This window comes from Haliotis rufescens, unplaced genomic scaffold (genome assembly GCF_023055435.1).
Source record: "Haliotis rufescens isolate VD_foot unplaced genomic scaffold, xgHalRufe1.0.p SCAF_13, whole genome shotgun sequence".
NCBI classification, from domain to species: domain Eukaryota; kingdom Metazoa; phylum Mollusca; class Gastropoda; order Lepetellida; family Haliotidae; genus Haliotis; species Haliotis rufescens.
Window position 1 is genome coordinate 3,888,637 of NW_025963813.1, and position 25,273 is coordinate 3,913,909.

The 25,273-nt window shown below is 44.0% G+C and overlaps 1 protein-coding gene across 4 annotated transcripts; it reads left to right on the forward strand.

Moving 5' to 3' along the window:
- Positions 1–1,655: 1,655 nt before the first annotated feature.
- Positions 1,656–24,573, forward strand: LOC124152307. Of its 4 annotated transcripts, XM_046525207.2 has the most exons (7): positions 1,656–1,999; positions 3,761–3,916; positions 4,065–4,199; positions 5,967–6,125; positions 6,851–6,970; positions 7,317–7,371; positions 8,465–8,628. In XM_046525207.2, the coding sequence occupies exons 1-6, from the start codon at positions 1,663–1,665 to the stop codon at positions 7,322–7,324; spliced, it is 915 nt and encodes a 304-aa protein (XP_046381163.2). In that variant the 5' UTR covers positions 1,656–1,662; the 3' UTR covers positions 7,325–7,371; positions 8,465–8,628. The 4 variants fall into 4 exon arrangements, 3 of the variants coding, with proteins under 3 accessions (XP_046381163.2, XP_048250048.1, XP_046381162.2); XR_007220321.1 differs by having other exon boundaries at positions 6,851–7,371; XM_048394091.1 differs by lacking the exons at positions 7,317–7,371; positions 8,465–8,628 and adding an exon at positions 21,331–24,573.
- The last annotated feature ends 700 nt before the right edge of the window (positions 24,574–25,273 follow it).

Genomic DNA, 25,273 nt, shown 5'->3' on the forward strand with positions numbered 1-25,273 from the left:
CACTGTGTGTGCTACAGTAAAGCCTACACAGACACTACGATCTATGTCCACTGTGTGTGTTACAGTAAAGCCGACACAGACACTACAATCCATATCCACTGTGTTTGTCACAAGTGTCTAAGCTCAACTGAAAAAAATCCTCTTTAATGGAGCATATTACTCATTGCCTCTCAGGAGATCTCTGGGCGCTGAATAATTGTGTAACTTAATATAATTAATGCCTAACTCAGAACTTATTTCACTGAGTAGGTCCAGGTCAGAGGTCAACAAATTCGGCGCCTGTGGGCATGATGTCAGGGAGCGTGGGCGTTGAGCCGGATGCCGCGTTGAGATCCGGACGGAGTACCAGGAAATGTCGCTATGATCATTTTTACAGCCTCTTTACTGAGGAATGTTATTATGATCCAACCGCAAGCTGTTCTAACCGTATCTGAATGAGAACTTCCTTACACAGTTACGGCAATCGTCGAAATTATGTTTTTTATCTACATTAATATCCAAACAAACTATAAAAAACAATTGACGACGGTTATGGAGCTCAGATACCCATTTGTCACATACACATGCGAAACAGCTGGCCAGATATCAGTTATCCAATCTAGAAGTAATCATTGATATCGAGATCGTTAAGAACGATAACTGAGTTAACCCTGTTAGTGGAAATTGCTTGTTATTATCCATTATGCACACGGTTTCTGGGGTCGCACGGTCTTGTACACTTAGCCGTCGTGATTATTGAGGTTTTGCATAAGATTGGGGGCACAGCCTTTCTAAGTAGATAACAGGGTTTCGAAATGTTTAAATTTAAAATCATGAATGTTACATTTGTGAGATAAAAAACATTATAACTATCTATGTCTGAATCTGTGTATAATTATATGGCTGCAAAATAGCCGATGCGACTGTCTTTATGTGCATATGTACACGTCTAAATCTGCATATGTAGCTATCTAATTCTGCGTATTTTTTAGCCTTCATGTGCATGTGTATCTGTCTACACCTGTATCTAGTTTTGCATATGCATCTGTCTACATCTGCATGTGTATCTGTCTATATCTGCAAATGTAGCTGTCTACAACTGCATATGTAGCTGTCTACATCTGCATATGTAGCTGTCTACATCTACATATGTTTCTGCCTACATCTGCATGTGTATCTGTCTACATCTGCATATATAGCTGTCTACATCTGCATATGTAGCTGTCTACATTTGCATATATAGCTGTCTACATCTGCATATGTAGCTGTCTACATCAGATCTGCATATATAGCTGTCTACATCTGCATATGCAGCTGTCTAATTCTGCAAATGGATCTGTCTACATCTGTATGTGTAGCTGTCTGAATCTGCATGTGTATATCTCTACATCTGCATATGTATCTGTCCAATTCACATTCACATGATGAAAATAACTCAAAATCAGCCATGTGATCACAAACGACAACAGGATATTCCAGTTTTCATCTGCCTATACAAATAACACGAGAAATTAGATTTAAATACTTTAAATGGCTCTTATCTGAGGTCACGGTGCTTATTAAGTCGGTGCAATTACACTTTCCAAACGCTCGATAAACTATCTCGGATAAACTACACGTGCCGGAAGCCCATAAATAGAGATATTTGACAACCCTCGCCCCCAGTTTCACTCAAGCTTCAGCATGGGGAGGTCAGTTGTAGTTGCTGTTCTGTGTGTCGTGGTGGTAGTGTCGGGCGCTGTTCATGACGACACTCAAGTTTCGCAGCTGAGAGAAGAAGTCAATAAACTGAAACGACGAGGTATTAAAGCTGATTTGAGGAAAATATCCAACCAGTTACGGGGATTGGAAAGCATGTTGAGGCGTGTGGAAAGAGGTGTTGCAGAACAAAAGGTTTGTCTCCGTGACCAAGGTGACTCAATTCAAAATATCATGAACCACTGCTGCGTCGGAGACAGAACTTCTGGTTCAACGGAATCGCCCTCTGAAAACGTCATTTCCACTACTGAAGCTCCCGACCGTAAGCGAAGTTTATTAACCAAAGAAGCCTTTTAACTGTTATTTGAGATGCAAGCACAAATAATTCGTCACTACTCGGCCCTTTTCGTAACCTGTAATTGATGTGTCACCACACGCGCCTTTCCGTAACCTGTAATTGATTTCGTCACCAATCGGTCATTTTCCTTACCTGTAATTGATTTCGTCACCAATCGTCCTTTTCCTTACCTGTAATTGATTTCGTCACCAATCGTCCTTTTCCTTACCTGTAATTGATTTCGTCACCAATCGGTTCCTTCCGCAATCTGTAATTGATTTCGTCACCTCTCGCCCCTTTCCGTAACCTCGATTTCATCCACACTAGCCCCTTTCCGTAACCTGTAAGTGATTTCGTCACCACTCGCCCCTTTCCGTAACCTCTATTTGATTTTGTCCCAACTCGCCCCTTTCCGTAACCTGTAAATAATTTCGTCACAATCGGCTCTTTCCGTAACCTGTCAATTATTTCGTCAATTCGTGACCAACTCGTGTTTTCCCGGGACAAGCCGAATAGTGACTCGTGCCCCTCTCGTGGCCCTTTTTGCGACCGGGTTCCGTCTTAGCGCAAACGGGCATACCTAAAACAATTGTCAACTCGTTGCGTCATAGTTCACATATAATTCCCCATATAATATATATATGCAGATGCAATTTAAAGCACATTGTGACATGCGGAATAATACAGTATGATTGAACAAATTTAACTGTGTCTTGGGTATATTTTTAGATGCAAGACATATGTAAAATCCAAAATTATTTCTGAGGGATTCTTTGACGAAAAACTTGAAATCATACGCGCATTCTGAATGGTTTGTCTTATTTTCGCACATAACATTCATCGAAAGGGGGACGAGTCTTCTTACAGGTTACGGAAAGGGGCGAGTGGTGACGAATGTTATTTCGTCACCACTCGCCCATTTCTATCACTAGCCCATGGGATCATCCAGAAAGTGCGTATTGTTCGAGGTTCCTTGTTCTAATTATGCTTGTCAAATAATTTTGGTTATTGGTATAACTAATTAATTAACATTTCGCACGACGTACGCGTGTTATGAATGCAAGAGTGTAACAAAGGTGTCACGTGCCGGGAAGGAGCTTGGTTTCTGGCGTGCCTTTTGGCAACAACTCTGCCCAGTGGCGCCTCACACGATTGGGCCAACTGCTTTACAAAAACTACTGCACATCACCGACAATCATTCGAACCCATCACCTAATTCAATAGGTCCTTTCGAGCTTGTGCATAACTGGCAATATGGGACCTTTGACACCTCAGACTGATTTACCAGATTGATGAGTTCTTACATTTGCTCTTAAGGGATACACTAGTAACAATCTGTGTATGTGCAGGTGCGTGCGTGCGCGCGTTTGTGTGTGTGCGTGCGTGCGTGTGTGTGTGTGTATGTGCGTGCGTGCGTGCGTGTGTGCGTGTGTGTGTATGTGTGTAGGCACACAATTTGACTTGGACCCACACCAAAAATACACAATTTTTAAGCAAATCCAGTGAAAACAGAAAAACCCTGAGGCATCTTTATTGTTCCAGTATCCCTTTTTATTTTATACTTAACATGGACAAGCTGTGAATTTGACCGATCTTTCACGACGGACTGTCCATGAAAAAGTTGTGAAAGGCATCGCGCAGACACTTTCATCGCTTATAAATTCTTCTAATCGACTGTACCAATTGGGCTGTTGTATCATGTTGAGTAGGACACTCCAACATGAAGGATCACGTTCTCTTTTCCAGAGCAACTGTCACCAACTGTAGTCGTCGTTGTCGGGACAACGCGCACGACGATTGAGCTGGTGATGACACCCTCTTCTAACTATGGGGACCGAGAGGTCACATGGTATCAAGTTCGGCATAATACTTCCGGTTACGATGTCGTCTACTCTGTTGTTGGTAAGTAATAGACACGTCACATTGATACCCCTTACGGAAAGATGCGAATGCTGCCGAATGATGTAAGTACGATTAAAAAAACGACAATACCAATGCACAGTCATTAACGTTTTAATATTAACAAATCTACGACTCTGTTTGCTTTTAGGTAGTCAAACGGACATTCGTCATTTTGTGGTGACGGGTTTGGTGCCCAACACGCAATACACTTTTCAAGTGACTGCATGGTACAGCGCTAACGACGGAGAGATTGCAAACGTCACAGCAAAAACACTGCGTGGGAGTAAGTATATAAACTATATAAGTATATAATCTACACTGTCACACACCTCTGTAAATATACTCTTCAAAAAAGGAAACGTAATACGGATATTTGGGCCATAAAATCAAAATAAGCAGAACCAAGAGGTCCAAAATGAAGAGGTTTGATGTATTATAGTGTCAGTGACAAAGTTCCCGGATCAAAATGATCACAACAAGGACATGCAAACCATTAGTCGGGAAACACGTACGATTCGGAAAAATGCACCCAGTGCAGTAACAAAAGGGACATGGAGCAGCAGCACTATGAACGGTATTAAAGTGCAGGGTTTTTGATTGCCTGGCATCTGCGTCAATCGAACAGTGACAGTTCAACAACATGTCAAGATTAACAGAAGTGCAAAGAAACAACCTCATAGGCCGCTTGCAGGCAGAGGAATCCCGATCAGCTGTTGCCAGGGTTTTCAATGTAGCGCCCAGCACCATCACAAGGCTATGGGATCGGTTTCAACAGCATGGGTCAACACGCGATCGGCCAAGGTCGGGACGACCAAGAGTAACAACCCCCGCCCATGATCGCTACATCCAACTGCTCCACCTACGTGAAAGGACAGCAACCTAGGCCAACCGCATCCCAAATATCCGGACTGCGCAGAATCCCCGACCAGACCGTACGAAACAGTTTAAGAGTAGCAGGTCTACGAGCAAGACGTCATATTGGCGTCAACACAGGGTATGGCCTCAACTGCGATGGAGAGATGTATTGTTCAGCGACGAATAAAGATTTCTCCTCCGTCGAGGGGATGGAAGAGCACAGCTCTGCAGACGTCGGGGAGAACGTTACGCCGGAAACTGCGTACAGGAAGTGGACAGGTTTGGTGGGGGTAGCGTTACGATGTGGGCGGCTATCTCTCCTCATGGCAGGACAGGTTTGAACATATCCAAGGCAATCTCAGGACTCAATGATACATCAACGAATTTCGCATACCACAAGTCCTCCCAATTGCAGCCAACGGCAACAGGAGCCTGTCTACACAACAACAACGTTGATGTTCTCCCCTGGCCCTCCTGATCCCCGGATTTGAACCCGAAAGAGCACCTGTAGGATGAGTTGGATAGACGGCTACGCCGACGTCAACCACAACCCCAGACGTTGCAGCAGTTGGCTTTTGCGTTAAAGGCCGTGTGGGCTACCATTCCCAAGGATGTGATTTGCATACTCGTCCCTTCCATGGGCAGGAGATGTCAGGCCGCTATCGATTCCAACAGGGAACATACGCATAATTGATGGCAGCTGACTTTTCCTATGTACCGATAACTAAGATGACAACAATCACCAACAACATTTTGGCTCTATACCTTTCACGGTTTCTCGTATAAATGTATTTTCCTAGCTCACACAAACCCATGCTTGTCGTAAATGGCGACGATGCTTGTGGTAAGAGGCGAATAACGGGATCGAGTTGTCAGACTCGCTGACTTGGTTGATGCATGTCATCGTATCTCCATTGCTTAGATCGATGCTTATGATTTCACAATCACTGGACTGTCTGGTCCTGACTCGATTATTTACAGACCGCCGTCATATAGCTGGAATATTGCTGAGTGCGGCGTTAAAAAACAAACAAACCAAACAACAAAAGCTCCATAAAAATCTGTTTTTTAGGAGTATATAATTAGATTACCCTACCTCCCCGTGAGGATTCATGGGCGCGGATTGCCCAGTCGTCTGAGGCACCGCAAGTCGATGTCCATAGTCTGTTGTAGCGACTAAAGAACTTTGTTTCAGCCGTCCCGTCAGCTCCAGTCGTCAACATTGGTGAACTCACAAACAACTCTGTGGAGTTGCTGATGTCCAAGCCAGCATCTGATGAAGACGTGGACGTCGATTCCTATGTTATTGTTTATCCACGTATGACAAATGAGCATCGCTTCAACGTAAAAATCAGTAAGTATTTCCATACAGGTTAAGTTGGAGTTTAACGTCGCGTCCAAGATTATTGCCTCATACAGCGACGTGCGTGTGTGCGTCGAGCGCTCTTGTCCTTGTCCGAACGTCTATTGTGCTGACCCACTGAGATACCGTGACACAGATTAACATGGATAATCTAATGTCTCCATGCCGACCAGTCCGTGTTGTATCCTCTTAATGCCGAACGCCAGGAAACAACAAGTACAATTTCTTTTGATGGCTTGGTCGCATCTCACAACTGAAAGAGTTGTGAGATAATTATTGCTGTAGAACGGTCACAACAATGAGATCGACTTGTTTCAGATCTGTATTTCAATATGAGCAATATGTCAATTGTAAAATTAAAAAAGAAATACAGAAAATTAACACAGGAGACGATTTCCCATTTTTTAACTTTATATGGAAATATGTAGTATGCGAAGTTTAGCCTTTTTCTTGCGTTTAGCTTGCCGGCATCCAGTAATGCCTGATAATTCAGCACCATACTAGCGTGTAACACCGAGGTGACTGAACATATACAATCTGATCCTTAAATATGCCCTCACATTGCAATATCACCGAAGTTCTGTGGGTCAAACACTTCACTTAAGCCAACGTGAGTTAATATATACCTAATTTCTTGGAGGTGATTGTTAGCATTGTAAACCCTTGATGTTTTATCATGGCCAGGTGAGCTTACACACGGTATTTAAAATTCACAGCGCCACCTGTCACCAGATTTTGGGTCAACAGTACGTGGCCACAGACTATTCAGGTTCAAGCAGCAGCTGGTAGGGAGACTGGACCAGAAGTGCTTGTTCTTGCTTCTCCTTTATCGGACCGTAAGTTGATGAGGAAATCAGTTTCTCGTGTGTTGCTCATGCTCTACTTCGCCATTACTGTGGCCGGATGTTGTCAGACTTTAAGGGCGGGTAACTCTGACCATACTCCAGTACCGGTGACATTTTGAAAAACGTTTCTGTATCCTGCCTTTGATATTTTTTGCTGGATTTTTATGATGCACTAATTTGACATATTGCTGGAGGAAAATGAACAAACTCGAGAGCAATACATGTAATGAAACATGATAGGACGGCCATCTTGTCTGAGAACGTGTGGGGGACAAGTTTTCTTCTCACTGAAAATGCAGAATGATTGTTTTGCTTCTTTATTTACTTTCAAATCCAGGTGGTTGATGCTAAATAAACTCAGTATAACTCTGTGAAAACCCTTACATAATCAGGTGAGTTTTCCAGGTTTGTCACCTCCATAACCGTGGTCGTGTGTTTCACCACAAATTTATATACGTCTTTGACTTGCATCACTTCATAAAAAAAATCCCCAAATATTCATAATCCCTATCTTAGTGCGAAATACAATAATATCATTACAATATATGTTAAAATGTCAAGTTTAGTATTTTCTGTTCTTAGAACAACCATTGTGGTTATCTTTTCTTTTCAATCATTCAAGACGTATATAACTATTCCAAGATTCCAAGGTGAGGTCAAGCGCTCTAAGATGTATTTGTTTTATTTCATCTTTAGAGAAAACTACTCCGTAAGGTTCGGTGTAGCAATTGGTCTTCCACACTCCGCATTTGTCGTAGGAGGTGACTAAGCTTGTCGTAAGAGGCGACTATGCTTGTCGTAAGAGGTGACTATGCTTGTCGTAAGAGGCGACTATGCTTGTCGTAAGAGGTGACTATGCTTGTCGTAAGAGGTGACTATGCTTGTCGTAAGAGGCGACTATGCTTGTCGTAAGAGGTGACTATGCTTGTCGTAAGAGGTGACTATGCTTGTCGTAAGAGGTGACTATGCTTGTCGTAAGAGGTGACTATGCTTGTCGTAAGAGGCGACTGTGCTTGTCGTAAGAGGCGAATATGCTTGTCGTAAGAGGTGACTCACTGGATTGTCTGGTCCAGATTCGTTTATTTACAGAATGTTGTCATAAAGCTTCAAAATATTGCTGAGTGTAACGTTAAACACAAACAAACAAACAAAACCACAGGAAACACCGGCCAACACTGCAAATATAGAGTACTGGAGACAGGCTGTCAATGCTGAGGGACGAATACTCTTGCCAGTGCAGATCAGTTCAGTCATCGCATGTGATACAATGAACTCCAATCAGATCAATTTGAAGAAGAGAGTATCGATTACCTCCCTTTAGAGGATTTTATTACGATGCATCACAGCTAGGTCAGCCCACAACCTCGTTTGAACAAGGACCATATTGTAATTTTACAGAACAAACATAAAGTAATATTAATATAGAGTAACGGGGTGAAAGGCGGTATTATTCCCTACTAATATGAAATAACGTCATGTTTACAGCTACGGTAGAAAGAGGCTGATTGTGTCTGGTGACCCTACAGCGGTGATCTCCCTTGTCTCTCTCCATCATTGTCAAGATATTGTCACCATACATGGTGTATTTAATTTGTAACTATACAATGCTGAAATGTGAACGGGGAATAAATCAGGATTTATTTCTTAAACGTTGATTAAAATTTCTTTTATGGCTCATCCCAATGTGTCATTTTCATGATCTGCGGTGACACCAAAAATGATTTCCCACATTTCTTCCTTGTGTGGAATCGAACCCGGAACTTCGGCGTGATGAGCGAACGCCTTGCCCACTATGCCACAGCTTCCTCCCAATCCTCATGAGTCATGGCCTTGGCAGATGTCAAAGTCGAGGGGGGGGGGGGGGGGGGGGGGTTGTCGAAAAAGAGACTTTTGGTTCATAAACAACCACATATACAAGAAGGGAAAATCGTGCGCTGGGTTCAGGAGCTTTCGAGTTTTATCTTGATATTGAACAAATAGCCTCACAAACTCCTTGTTTAAAATAAAAACTCCTTGTAAAGGGGATATCGTTTGAACTGGGAAGGTGAAGGAGTGGGTGTTTTTTCTTCCCAACGCCTTCACAGACAGATTCCACGGATTGTGAGAAAATATGATATACTTCCGAAACATGCATTTGACATAGTTGGCATGAAACTTGTGTACTGGTGTATAGCAGTGAAGTATTGGGAATTGAAGACATGGAAAAGATAGAAATAGTATGAAGCTATTTTTTAAGTTGATTCCAAATGTTGGCGAATCCTTGTTGTAGTCTGTGGAGATTGTGGTAGACATTCGTTATATATTAACTATCATACAAACTATTAAGTACTGGTTGAAATTAATAACAAGGCCTGCTAACAGATACTGATATCAAACATATCAAAAGTTACCACAGATATTAAACCCAACTCACTCACTCACTCATTTATATCCTGGGCCTAGGAAATAGGTGCGCGGACACACACACACACACACACACACACACACACACACACGTGTCAATGTCAATCTGAAGAGCGTATAACATTATATTGGGGACAAGGTACATGTACTTCATCTTCAAAGACAGATCATTCAATACAAAGAACAGTCTGATGCATAATAATATTTTTCAAGAATTTCCTTGAACATTTTATTTTTTCGATAAATGCTCATCAAAATCAGCAGCATGGTCAGTCAAACGTTTATTTGGCTGAATAAAAGTGGAGACAATTGCAAAAAACATATAAGGTGAAAATATACTTGATACACATGCGGGTAGTTATAAATATGAAGTAACGGGGATAAGCTGACACGCCATGATATAACTGGAATACAGTTCCAAGCGACGTCAAACCCACTGTGGTAGTGTTAACATACAACTCAAAGTTTGCTGAGGACCAAGTCTTGATGGTATCAAAAATTACCCAACACACGAGGGTGAAATATCCAGGAACACAATGATTAGGTAACCCAAGTTGGACCTGAATTTCATGATGAACGGACAGAGGCATGCAGTCATGGGCAAGATGTGCACGAGGTGCCTGAAAACCAGTGTGTCGTGACAGAATCGTTGCATCAGAGAGCACATTTGCAACTAAGGATTGCAACAACTGAATGCACTTATACCTCCTCAGCGTCAAAGACGTCGTTTGACGACCGAAGAATTAGTTAGATGTACTGGCAATCTTGACACTGGAGCAACACAAACAACATCACGTTGCACATGTTTTTGGTGTCAGTCAATGTGTGATCAGCAGGGCATGGAATCGATACCAGACGTTTGGGTCACCTACCCAGCTACGCATAACAGGCAGGCAAGTTCGGGTTGGGCTGACGGGACACGGGACACACCAGGACTGGGCTGTAGTACTTTTCACCGATGAATCGACCTTCTGTTTAAACTTCACAGATCGTCTTGCCCGAACGTGGCGCAGACAAGGAGAATGATTTCAGGATTCCAACGTGGCCGAACATGGCCGCAATGGAGAGGACTCAATCACAATTTAGGGTGGGGTCACATGAGATGGAAGAACCGATCTCCATACCCAACAGCGGGACACGATGAAAGGTGTGTGCAACAGGGGTGGCATTCTGGATGTGTAGGCGAGGCCGTATGCTCCTGCAATCGGACCAGACTTCATCCTTATGGACGATGACGCACGGCCTCCTCGTGCCAGGACTGTTGATGCCTACTTGGAGCAGGAGACCCTTGTTCACAAGGAGTGGCCAGCCCTGTCACCGGCCTTAGCTCTATCGAACACACGTGGAACGAGCTGCAGATCGTTTTCTCACGACGCCCGGTACTTCCGGCAACTCCACAGGAACAAGGCAATGCTCTTACTGAAGAGTGGAACAATCTTCCCTTGGCAACAACCCAGACACTTATTGGGAGCAAGAGACGACTTCGCGCTACTGAGAGGTTTGGCTTTTTTTTAAAAATGAATTGTGATTTTTTACCTTTTAGTTTTGGTCAGATACTCTCATTTTGACGGGGGATCTGACTGATCATTGGTCACATGTTGTTTGTTGGCAATGTGTGGCACATCTCAACAGACGTTTGTTCATAAAACACGCAATATTGTATTTGGGTATTTCAACAGATGCACACTATTTGACGTATTACTACTAACAGTGGTGATCCTTAGCAAACTTTGAGGAGTATATGACCGCTGACCTGTTAAACTGGCTTTAAATATTAAATTAGGACTTAGTACTTGCTTACTTACTTCTGAAATGAATAGCAACTTGTTGCTGGCCACTGTGTAAACTAAAACCACTCACTAACCATTCACATTATTTTCATTCTAACGTTCATACAGTCTCTGAACGATAGCAGAACCCCCGAGACATAACTCTTAGATCGGGACAGACGTGAAGTGTAAAGACTTCTGCCCCTGGTCGGATCTTTCATGGACAGCAGCTTCTTCGTACCCTTCATCGTTATCATTACTTCCTCGACAAGTGTGTACTCTTTAAACAGCTGGGTCTTTTCAACCAGAACACGTCTTCGAAACCTTGGTGCGTCCGATATGAGCTGTCCGTTTATAGCAATAACTCGATTTCCTGGTGATTTCGCGACAATTTTAGACATTCTGGACCAATTAGGTGAACTGTACCTTTCGACAAACACTTTGTAGTCAGCTTGACATGACCGCTTGGATATTATAATTTTTATTTCGAAAGCGATGATGACCCGCTTGTCCGGTATGCCGAGGTTGAGGGTAGCTTTACAATACCTGTCTGACCTTGGCCTCAGTGATGTCGGGTATATATATCCCTGTTCGTCGACCAGGCACCCAGTGAGAGATTGAAACCTGTGTTCTGGAACGAGTAGGTGATTGGAGTGGAGAGGAGGGCAGTGAAAGGGAGGGGAGGGGAGGGGAGGGGAGGCTGATGGAGTCGTTCTCGACCTGGGTACCATCGACATGTACCTGGGGTAAATTTTAGTCATCGCCACGAAATCACGAAATATCGCGTTAATCAACAAAGATGGCTGCAAACTTGCTCATACTTATAGAGTGAAAGAAGTTATTCTGCCAAGAAGCAATTTTACTTACATTAATGACAAACATTGCAAGTTGCGCTTCTCAAGAAATATCCATTTTGCTGGCGATAAACATAATCATGGTACCTAGGTCGAGAACGACCCCATCAGCGTAAAATGAAATTGCCTTTGTGTAACTTATGTTTTGGGTATTTGGGGATAATCTTGGTCCTGGTGTGTTACGTTTGAAATCGGCTTTTGAACAAGACTGACATTCTGCAGTTGTTGGTAGGTCAAAGATGCATTGTTATGCAGTTTTTAAATTAACCGTTTCTGTAGAATATTATGTAGCAGGTGTAAATTTAGATACGTTTTGATCGGCAATCGCTCGATTCCGCTGTACATAGGGAAACAGGTAGATGCAATAATACTCCAAGGAATGAGGTTTTGTAAGATATAACAGGGGCCTTTTAAAACCCTTGAGCTATTACTTTGAAAGTGACATGGAAGGAATTGTTTTATCCAAATTTCCATAGAACCTTTTAACCTTTAACAATAAGAATCTATATTTTTCTTTCGTCAACTTCCGATTTCAGGGACAAAATGATGGATTATTTTGGGTGAGTAGGGTTGGTTGGTTGGTTTGTTGTTTAACGCCGCACTCAGCAATATTCCAGCTATATGACGGCGGTCTGTAAATAATCGAGTCTGGACCAAACAATCCAGCGATTGATATCATGAGCATCGATCCTCGCAATGAAGGATCGATGACATGCATCAACCAAGTCAGCGAGCCTGACCACCCGATCCCGTTAGTCGCCTCTTACGACAAGCATAGTTGCGTTTTACTGCAAGCATGGATTGCTGAAGACCTATTCTACCCCGGGTCTTCACGGGTAGGGTGAGTAAGGTGATACATAACGTCGCATCAGCCTTATTGCAGCCATATAGCGACGAGAACAAGTTTTCATATCTGCAAGCATGTCGTATGAATGCATCAGAGTTTTATTTAAAAGCAGATTGTCAAACACATTTTAGCATAACAATAGTAGTTACAACGGCCTATACGCCATCAGCATTTTTACAATGAATTTTGATTTGCAAGAAAACCTAGAAGTAATGTCAACGGTATCGTTACCTCTGAACACACAAACTGGATTCCCTGCGCGTGATTTGAGGCAAACGTCTCCGCGTGAACAAGTCCGGGCCGAGCATACAGTCTGGGAATAAAACGTAAACAGCGAGTGAGTGAATGTTGTTTTATGCCATCAGCATTGTTTCAGCGTTCTTATATCTTATCCTGCAGATATCTGGGCCAGGCAAACCAGTGTTTATAGCATGAGCATTGGAAAAGAAATGGGCATTTATATCCTTGACATCGATGAAAGACTAAGGGAGCATCCCATCCATTTGTGTTATGGTGGTGGTGGTGGTGTGTGTGTGTGTGTGTGTGTGTGTGTGTGTGTGTGTGTGTGTGTGTGGCGGGGGGGGGGGGGGGATATGTAACAACTAGCAATCTATACATTTTTACTCTTAACACACAATTAGTGACGTTTGGGTAATTCCTGCTATTTTAATAATTTGATTTCAAGAAAACAGTTATTAAATACAAAAATTGAAAATTTAACAAGCTTTTCATGGTTTTCACCAATGCCAACAAACTATTCTTTTGGGGCATATGTCTGGTTAAATTATTCATTTACAAAAACATTTTCCACTCACCCCATAGAAATCAAATGGATGCTCCCTAAAAATAGGAAGTGCAGGCAAATTAACGTCCTAACGCCTATCATCGGGTCTATGAAAGGTCTGATACCCTCACCATCCAGGGGTAGGAATGGTGGTTGTGTCTGACAAAACATCTATGTTCTTAAGATCCAAGCAACCTCTAGTCAAGGGGGTTCTATGGAGTTCATGCTTGTGAAGGTTGTATAAGGCTCTGTGACTTTGCTGATTGGCAGCGTACCCTAATGCAGTGTGCGGAAAAGTGCCTGCCCGGTTGCCCGTGGCTACTTTTTTTTTTCAGGCTGGTGAAAATAAATCAGTGCAGCCCATATCAAGTGGAAAATGTTCACTTGAAAAATAAGATCAATTTCTAAAAAACAATTTGTTATTCATCTATCACAGCACATTAGTTCTGAAAGTGTCAAAAACCTATTTTATATCCTCTCAGATTGAAGTTTCTAACGTTGTTAAAGCTAATATTTATTCACCTACTCTTATCAGATTGCCCTTGATTTCTTCCTTATTGCCTTCAAAACGGTTTCTAGTATTATGTATGGCACCTACCTCTCGAATCTGGAAATGCCGGTTAGGTAGGACTAGTGTTTGAGACCGGCGCTTAATACGTGGTTGTCTGTTGAACAGTATCGTACACTGCAGGCTCTTGGCGGAGAACCGTATTCCCATGCACCTGGCTGTTTTCAGGCACAATTCTTCACACATGAGCTTTCCAGTGACCCCGATACCGTTTGATGTAGATATGAAACGTGCGCACACTATCCACGATAAAACGTAAAGTGGTCGGGACATTTTTGGCTGCCCGAAAGTTCCTTTGTTGGTCACTCTTACAGATGTACCGCTGTACACCCTGGGATGCTTAAGACTGAAGGAAAGAGGAATTAGTTCGGGTGCTCTGGGACTATCCTGTTACCGTAAATTAATCAATGTCAGACAATCTTGAGCACAAAGGAATGTTTTTTTGGTTTATGGTTTGCGGCGGTCCACATGGGGGAAGCTAGCGGTGTTGTGTTGATCGTTGTTAGCATCCATGGTAAAGTGATGTCCGTTGCCGGCGTTATGGTGATGGTCGTGGCAGGAAGCTTGAAGTGGTCGAGGCAGGAAGCTTGAAGTGGTCGTGGCAGGAAGTGGGGTGATGGTCGTGGCAGGAAGCTTGAAGTGGTCGTGGCAGGAAGTAGGGTGTGGTCGTGACAGGAAGTGGGGTGATGATCGTGGCAGGAAGTAGGGTGATGGTCGTGGCAGGAAGTAGCGGGTGGTCGTGGCAGGAAGTAGGGTGATGGTCGTGGCAGGAAGTAGGGTGATGGTCGTGGCAGGAAGTGGGGTTGTGGTTGTGGCAGGAAGTGGGGTGTGGTCGTGGCAGGAAGTAGGGTGTGGTCGTGGCAGGAGGTGGTGTGGTGGTCGTGGCAGGAAGTAGGGTGTGGTCGTGGCAGGAAGTGGGGTTTGGTCGTGGCAGGAAGTAGGGTGTGGTCGTGGAAGGAAGTGGGTGATGATCGTGGCAGGAAGTAGGGTGATGGTCGTGGCAGGAAGTGGGGTGTGGTCGTGGCAGGAAGTAGGGTGTGGTCGTGGCAGGAGGTGGTGTGGTGGTCGTGGCAGGAAGTGGGGTGGTGGTCGTGGCAGGAAGTGGGGTGGTGGTTGTGGCAGGAAGTGGGGTGTGGTCGTGGCAGGAAGTAGGATGTGGTCGTGGCAGGAAGTAGTGTGTGGTCGTGGCAGGAAGTAGGGTGATGGTCGTGGCAGGAAGTGGGGTGGTGGTCGTGGCAGGAAGCTTGATGTGGTCGAGGCAGGAAGTGGGTCGGTGGTCGTGGCAGGAAGTAGGGTGTGGTCGTGGCAGGAAGTGGGGTGATGGTCGTGGCAGGAAGTGGGGTGGTGGTCGAGGCAGGAAGTGGGGTGGTGGTCGTGGCAGGAAGTAGGATGTGGTCGTGGCAGGAAGTAGTGTGTGGTCGTGGCAGGAAGTAGGGTGATGGTCGTGGCAGGAAGTGGGGTGGTGGTCGTGGCAGGAAGTGGGGTGTGGTCGTGACAGGAAGTGGGGTGGTGGTCGTGGCAGGAAGCTTGATGTGGTCGAGGCAGGAAGTGGGGTGATGGTCGTGGCAGGAAGTGGGGTGGTGGTCGTGGCAGGAAGTAGGATGTGGTCGTGGCAGGAAGTAGTGTGTGGTCGTGGCAGGAAGTAGGGTGATGGTCGTGGCAGGAAGTGGGGTGGTGGTCGTGGCAGGAAGTGGGGTGTGGTCGTGGCAGGAAGTGGGGTGATGGTCGTGGCAGGAAGTAGGGTGTGGTCGTGGCAGGAAGTGGGATGGTGGTCGTGGCATGACGTAGGGTGTGGCCGTGGCAGGAAGTGGGGTGATGGTCGTGGCAGGAAGTGGGGTGTGGTCGTGGCAGGAAGTGGGGTGGTGGTCGTGGCAGGAAGTGGGGTGATGGTCGTGGCAGGAAGTAGGGTGTGGTCGTGGAAGGAAGTGGGGTGGTGGTCGTGGCAGGAAGTGGGGTGGTGGTCGAGGCAGGAAGTGGGGTGGTGGTCGAGGCAGGAAGTGGGGTGGTGGTCGTGGCAGGAAGCTTGATGTGGTCGAGGCAGGAAGTAGTGTGTGGTCGTGGCACGAAGTGGGGTGGTGGTCGTGGCAGGAAGTGGGGTGGTGGTTTTTGACAGCGGCAGCGAGATGTCACGTGCGATATAGGGATGATAATCGTGGCCAGTGGTAGGATGATGGCTGTTCCCGGGATTCGTGAACACACGAAATTGCAAGCATAAATTGAAATGATGAATAGTGGTAATTAAGTGAAACAAAAAGAAGTCAAATCTGCATCATCGGTATTTAAGATACCCTTAAAAACTTCTTGCAGTGATTCGTTGAATTATCCCAGGATAGGCGAATGCCCCGCTTATAGTCTTCTGTATCATGCAGGAACACGGTTATTCGCAATGAAGATTAACGAGAAGTGTCTGACCAGCAGCTAATTAATTCATAGTAAATCTTTTGAGAACTTACTGAGAAATTATTTCTACGGATATTTATCTATTCTTTTCGCTTTTCACACTGCTGAAAATGTAAGAGTTGGGTGTCAATTATAACTGATTTATCGATGGTGGCTTTGTGACGCTACATTCATACTTTAGTTGCTGCATCAATTATAAGGCGCCATTTGTATTGTTGGAAAGAAACTCGTCAGTGGGTAATGGAGATTTACGTTGTAGGAAGGTCAGTCCTGCGTGGGCGCGGATGGCTCAGTCGTCTTAAGTGCCGCAATTCGCTGTGCAGAGATCCCTTGTCCACATCAGAAACCTCTGTGGGTACGAATGCCTGTTCGCCCTGATTGTTTCTTGGTTTATCAGCACGATACCCGTGCTTGTGGGTTTCACAAAAATGGTTAACGTCTGAAACCTGCATCACTTCGGGCTTTCCTCCCACACGCCGTGATATAACTGGAACACTCAAGCACTCATTACTCGAGCTCAGTAAAACCCGTTAAACACTAAATCTGGTTTGGCTCATTCTGGATTATCGTGTTACCATTATTTTATCCTTCTGATTTGTTAATTAGGTTCAGCCTTGTGGTCACTTTGAACTGCAAATGACAGGAGAAGGTCCTCTTCACTGCAGATATATTGGGGAGGTGGGGGGAGGGAGGAGGGAGGAGGGACTACTTCCTGATGTAATAAAGTTGGAATAAAGGATATGATGCCTTATGTTCTCATTCACTTCCGGTAGATTGTGCAATAATATAGAATCGAGTATCTATATCCTTATCTGACATGAAATTTGGCAATTAACTGTATATGTACATGTATGTTTACAGGGCCAAACGTCTGACACCTAAAAAGCGCATGACGGTGGTGTGATGACATGCATCAACCAAACACCACCCTATTCCGTGTGTCCCCTAATAACAATAACAGTATTTTGCCAGTATTGCGCCGCATGTAATGACTGATACTGAAAGAAACAATATTTATGTATATTGAATATGGCGTATCGGTTATCTCCATTAGAAGTTTTTAAGTACGATGCATCATAGTTCAACACCTCGTATGAACAAGGACCAGTACTGAATGCAAAGTTAGGGATCGTAAATAGGCTTGGGGATGTATATTTATAGTGAAAAGAGAGCGCACAAGTTAATAAAAAATATTCCCAAATATAATCGGGAGGGAGATTTTATAAAACACACACAAACACTAACACACAAACAAACACACAAAAACACAAACTCTCTCTCTCTCTCTCTCTCTCTCTCTCTCTCTCTCTCTCTCTCTCTCTCTCTCTCTCTCGCGGGGAAACACTTGAAAAAAAAATATTATGCTTCAGACTGCTAAAATGTTGTCTTTTCCTGTAGGGAAAAACGTAAATCTGAAGCATTGCAGAACCAGATTATCTTTACTCCCCACATGACTACAATTGGTTAAGCCCATTCCTTGTGTCCCCTCGTGGTCTTGTGGTAGAGCGTCCGCCCGGAGAGCGGAAGGTCCAGGGTTCGATCCCGGGCCGCGTCATACAAAAAGACGTTAAAAGATTGTACTTGTTGTTACCCTGTCTGGCGCTCGGCATTAAGGGGCTAAAACAAGGACTGGTCGGCTCGGAGTCAGTATACTGTGTCTGAGTGGGGTATTCATGTTAAACTGCGGCATGGTATCTCAGTGAGCTAGCACTATAAATCGGCATCAGTCCGGACTAGTACAAGCAGCCACACACACACATACACGTGCATGCACGTCGCTATATAAGTGCAATAATCTTGGACGCGACGTTAAACCCAATTTCACCTCACCTTGTGTCCCCTGCCGAAATATTGCTGGTAAATTACGTAAAGCGGCGTACAATCACAAACAAAGCCGCCGCTCTGTTCACACGGGGCAGGGCATCCGCAAGCAGGATGGACCTATTCTGATGTGGTAGGAAGACCGAGGGCCTATTCTATCCACGGTCTTGTGTTAATAGGAGAACTTGCCTTGACTTAGATATAAACTGAGGACGTAGTCTCAGTCACTTATGAACTGAAATAGCCACTTGTCGCTGAACACTGTAAACTCAATCCACTCACTAACCATTCACATCATCTTCATCCTAACGTTCATACAGTCTCTGAACGATAGCAGAACCCCCGAGACATAACTCTTAGATCGGGACAGACGTGAAGTGTAAAGACTTATGCCCCTGGTCGGATCTTTCATGGACAGCAGCTTCTTCGTACCCTTCATCGTTATTATTACTTCCTCGACAAGTGTGTACTCTTTAAACAGCTGGGTCTTGTCAACCAGAACACGTGTTGTGATCTTTCTTTGATGAAATGGTCCGTGTGATATGAGCTCACCGTTCTCAACATTAACTCGATGTCCAGGGTATTTCTTGGCAATACCAGATAATCTGGACACAGCACGTGAGTTGGTCTTCTCGACAAACACTTTGTATCCAGCTGGACATATTTATATTTTTATTTCGGTTGTGATGTTGACATGCTTGTCCGGTATGCCGAAATTAAGGATAGCGCTACAATAACTGCCTGACATGGACCTCCGTGATGCCGGATACATATATCCCTGTTCGTCGACCACGCACCCAGGGTGAGAATCGAACCTTTGTTCTGGAACGAGTGAGTGAGTGAGTGAGTGGGTTGGTGATTACGACGCGAGTGTTCGTCAGATTACATTTATCTTACACCGACTTGTAAGATAAATAGTAACTGATAGGCACGAGTGCAGTGATCTATTTCTTACATCCCCGAACACCGCACCATTTTTGCATGGAATCGATGCATGTCTTTCTTTCGCAGTGGAGCATTAATACATACCAATGGTCATGAATGACCTCATCCGGCTTACTTCTAAAACCTTGTTTCACCCTCCACAAAAGCGTTTTAACAATATGTGTGGATTCATTACCATTACGATGATGATAATTCACTCTGGATAACATCAAAGAATATTTATTAAACACAAAAACGTTTCGACACAGACGAAGGTGAATGAGACAGAAGCCCGAGAAAACCAGGAAAGTAGTCCGTCACAATCTGACCTAAGGTCATCACCATGGAGTAGCCAATCACGGACCTAGAGTTCATTCTCCCCTGCTCCTTCGTCTCTCAGTTTACCCTTGTTATTGACATCAGACAAGCACGATATGCACGAGCGAAGGAGCGGCATGTGGCGACATAGCTCGATATTCACGTGCACGACATGACACGAGGGGTGCATGCGCATATACCCCGGATGTTAACCCCATGTGCTCGAATTTGCGCCATTGACTGGATGAATAGCGAAGAGAACCTTGTTGAACAGGAAACCTTCAGTGTCGGCAATGAAAATGGATATTAATTAAAGATGCTCAACACTCTGTCGTTTGAAATACAGGTAAATGTCAGTCCTTCTTTCTTTGAATTTTGGATCATTAATCAATTAATTAGTGTTTCAACACTGGTATCTGGCCATGACAAATACTAGAAATGGAAAATTGGGACATTTCTTGTACATCTTTACAACCTATAGAAGGCGGGTAATTAAGTGCAACCTGAATCTGAAGAGGTATTATATTTATAGTGTAGCGGCCATAAAATTTCCGAGTCCCGTGATGGGATTCGAACCACGAACCTTCTGATCAGAGGTCGGACGCCTTGTCCACATGACCAAAGGGGTTAACCTCTTTGGTCATGTGGACAAGGCGTCCGACCTGTGATCAGAAGGTCCGTGGTTCGAATCCCATCACGGGACTCGGAAATTTTATGGCCGCTACATTGGCGCCCAACGTGGGGCTGAGCACGTTCATATTAAATTTGAGCAAAATAAGCCTCAGTACCCTACTATGCGGCCCGGGACGTGCCTTCTGTTGCCGGGGGAGTATGTAGCAGGGCGTGGAGTCATCCCACAGATGACATCCTTACCTTGTCAGCTTGCTGACGGGGTTAACCTCTTTGGTCATGTGGACAAGGCGTCCGACCTCTGATCAGAAGGTCCGTGGTTCGAATCCCATCACGGGACTCGGAAATTTTATGGCCGCTACAATAGCATGGATACATGATTGAATCATTCTCATTCTCAATATATTAGGGGGCACGTCTGAGGCGCTACAATTCGCTGTGCAGAGTTGCGTCTCTTGGGCACGCCAGAAACCTGTGATGGGGGGTTGGTTCAAATCCCCGTTCGCCCCAATTATGTGTATAGATTTGTCAGCATCATACTCGTGCTCATGGGATTTGATGAAAGTGCTAGACGTATAAGACCTGTATCACTTCTTCATTAAGCTGACATGCCGTTATATAACTGGAATACTGTTCAAACCGGCGTTACACCACTCGCTCACTCCACTATTTTTGCTGTTTATAACATCTCATTCACAACACGTCGTTATACCAATACTCAATGTACATTCGGGCCAGAATGGGTCCTCAACCACCAATGCTGGAATATTGCTGTGTGCGGCGTTAAACAACAAACACAATTATATTCGTTGTATCTTTACACCCATGTTACTGGGAACAGTGTTTTAGATTTCCTTCAAGAAATTCACACGCATGGCAAGCTATACTATTATGCGTTCTTTCTTTTTTCAAACTCAAATTGTGATGTTCCAAATGGTACTTTTCGGCCTTCCTGCCGATTGTATTAATGTATTAATGTATTTTATTGGATATGATGTCGAAATGAATCACCAACAGATATTACATGTTTCAGGGTTCGTGTCTTTGGTGACACGCGGGATGACCACCTAACTGAACATCGCAGAAGGCTGATTAAAAACTTGGAGGTGTTAGAAATTGAGATCTGATTAAATCGATGACCGATTTTTAGTTCTTCAGTCTGTTTGCGAATGACATAACCCTTATTGTCTTCATTGTTAAAAACTGGGGATTTTTGTTGACATGAAAAATGGCATGGTGTCTGCCCCTTGGAATTTGTCATTTACAAAACAATTAAATTGGAGTGAACATGTGTCCAACGTATCGCTACAGGCAAAGAAGATATTGTTCTGTTTTGAAACGTATATTTACATGTATTTTGAGATTTACTACACGAAAGTTGGCCCATATTACATGGAGCTGAGATTTAGGGCTTGGATATATGCAAAGAAGTGATGTATTTATGTTCGTGAAAAATTGTAAATATGCCTGAATCTCGTTACCCTCTTGAAGCTGCCAATGGTAAATGTAATTTGGGATCTAAAATGAAGTTGCTTTTGTATAAGTTTGGTTTGGGGCCGAGCATTCAGTCTGTGAATAAAACGTAAACAAGCTGATTAAAGGAAAGATAAAACAAACATTTAGATTCAGAGTCCTTACTCTTATCCTCAGCTCAATGAAAGTTTCAATTAACTCACCGCCTATTTTCATATACTTTTGTTGCGATCCAGTATTTCCAGCCGATTGATAACCAGAAGTATTCAATATCATCGTTATTATGGGGCTACCGGCTCATGCGTTAGAAGATAGTTTTTAAGGGTGCCATGAAAATTTGACCTGTTTATACAGTTAATAGTATTATGTATGGGAACGGTACCTACCTCTCGAGTCTTGAAATATCGGTTGTGTAGGACGAGTGATTGAGACGGGCGCCTCGTCCGTTGATTTTTGCCATCACAAGGGATAAATATGTCAAATCATCTGTCAAGGATCTTTTTAATTGTATTACATCCCATTTAATTATGTTTTTTTTTAAAGAAATAGAATTGTGAAATAAATGCTTGAACATATTATTTGTAATTAAGAAATGATCTATTTAGACTTGGTAGAAGGAAACTTGGATTGTTAGTGGATGTACCTTGATGGGTGTTGAAGTGATGTAAAATAATTGTCCCAGAGAGGGTATGTAAGACCACGTCATTCGGAGTATTTTTTTCCTGCCACATTTTTAATCGTAGAATATGTCTTCATTTAACTTTGGCTAAATTTAACAAAAATCGCCAACACCTGAAGGGATGATGTAAATCCGGCTGGGGTCCATTCAGGTAGCAAAGGTACTTAAAGTCCCATGGAAACTAGCATGGTGATCTACCTTCAGCTGCTGGCGATCTATAGCCCTATTTTATTATGTATTGTTACATATGGTGATGCTAGTATGCATCGTTTTAATCTTAATATGTTTTCTTAAACATATAACTTCTCGTCACGATATGGCTGAAATATTGCCGATGTGACGTTAAATATTAACTCACTCAGTTGTAGCCTGTTGAACAGTATCGTACACTGCAGTCCCTTGGCGGAGAACCGTATTCCCATGCACACATGAGCTTTCCAGTGACCCCGATATCGTTAGATGTAGATATGAAACGTGCGAACAATATCCACGATAAAACGCAAAGTGACAACCAAAGTTCCTGTGTCGGTACTCTTACAGATGTACCGTCGAACACAATAGGATGCTTAACTCTGAAGGATGAAAGGAATTAGTTCGGATGCTCTGGGACTATCCTGTTACCATAAATTAATCAATGTCTGACAAACTTGAGCACAAAGGAATGTTTTTTTGTTTTAGGTTGCGGCGGGCCGCATTGGTTTGACCGACGGTGGTAGTTTGGTTGTGGTGGTGAAGGCCAATGGTAGCGATTTGTATTCGGCAGGAAGAAGGGTGGTGGTCGTGGCAGGATGAAGGGTGGTGGTCGTGGCAGGATGAAGGGTGATGGTGGTTGACAGCGGTAGCGATATGTCGTGGGCGGAAGTAGGATGGTGGTTAACAGCGGTAGCGAGATGTCGTGGGCGGAAGTAGGATGGTGGTTGACAGCGGTAGCGAGATGTCGTGGGCGGAAGTAGGATGGTGGTTGACAGCGGTAGCGAGATGTCGTGGGCGGAAGTAGGACGGTGGTTAACAGCGGTAGCGAGATGTCGTGGGCGGAAGTAGGACGATGGTTAACAGCGGTAGCGAGATGTCATGGGCGGAAGTAGGACGGTGGTTAACAGCGGTAGCGAGATGTCGTGGGCGGAAGTAGGATGGTGGTTGACAGCGGTAGCGAGATGTCGTGGGCGGAAGTAGGACGGTGGTTAACAGCGGTAGCGAGATGTCGTGGGCGGAAGTAGGACGGTGGTTAACAGCGGTAGCGAGATGTCGTGGGCGGAAGTAGGATGGTGGTTGACAGCGGTAGCGAGATGTCGTGGGCGGAAGTAGGACGGTGGTTAACAGCGGTAGCGAGATGTCGTGGGCGGAAGTAGGACGGTGGTTGACAGCGGTAGCGAGATGTCGTGGGCGGAAGTAGGACGGTGGTTAACAGCGGTAGCGAGATGTCGTGGGCGGAAGTAGGACGGTGGTTAACAGCGGTAGCGAGATGTCGTGGGCGGAAGTAGGATGGTGGTTGACAGCGGTAGCGAGATGTCGTGGGCGGAAGTAGGGTGATAATCGTGGCCAGTGTTAATGTCATTAGTAATCATAAGTAGTATAGATTAAGATCGCTCATTAATAGTTTTTGCAGTGAACCGTTCTCGGTTAGGCGTGTGCCCAGCTTTACAATCTTCTGTAGCGTAAAGCAAAAGGGTTGAAGGATTAACAAACTTTGATGATATATATCTCCTGAGGATATTTTTTTCTATTCGGAACTTTTCACATTCGCTAAAATCATTCGATGTGACCTGAGATATGTTGCTTCACTGATAAGCCGTCGGTTGTGTTGTAAGAAAGTCAATTGGCTGATGGGAATGGCAGAAACCTACGATTCTTCCCGGTTTGGTAATAGTCGACCTGCCACATCACGCCGACTGGAATTTGTATTTTAGTGAAGAAAAAAATCTTTAAAAAATCTTATGAACGATATCGAACAAGGTATTGGTGGTAGTCTGTTATTTTGTGGTTTGATGGGTTTTTTAATCTTTCTGATTTTGCACATTTCATTACACACCGATATTTTGTGGTAAGGTCACATGTCTTCTGTGCGTATCTTGTGAACTTTGGGCCCGGTGACATCAGTGTAACACGATGTTAAATGCATGTTGATTTATGGCAAATAAAAGTTACTGTGTAAATGTTTTCTGGAATATGCGTCTCTATGATCACCACCCTTGAGGTGATGTTCTTTGTCGGGAGAGAATAGGCCTTCGGCAACCAATGCTTACCGTAAAAGGCAACTAACGGGAGTTCGTATGCTTGGATCGTCTTATCCAGACTCGATTATTTAAAGACCGCCATATCGCTGGAATAGTGTGGCGTTAAACAACAAACAAACATACGCTGGCACTCGAGTCTGGTACATTGTTGCTCCTGAAATTGGAGAGAAGCTGAAACGGCCAGCCTGCGGGCATGGATCGTCACTCGACCACCAATATATATTCAACACATATTTCCGATGCAATTTGGATTAACAAAAATAATCATTCCCCTCTCTTCACAATACAAAAAAAAAACATTGCAGAAAAGTGTTGGAAATGAAGATAATTCAAAGAGAAATTAGTGGCCAAGTTTTGTTTCTCAACAAATTTCAATCCAAGGTGGTATTTTACTGCAGTTTCAGTTTACAATGAGGGTAACTTGTAGCAATGAGGATGTCTGCAAAAGAAGTTTCGTACCTTATTTTGCCAACAAAACACAAATTCATGATATATACGATAATTAGTTATTCATAATATATTTCTTCTTGCGAATCGAAATTACCACATGATTGTACTTCAGATATATTTCCACTATCCAAATGTGCATA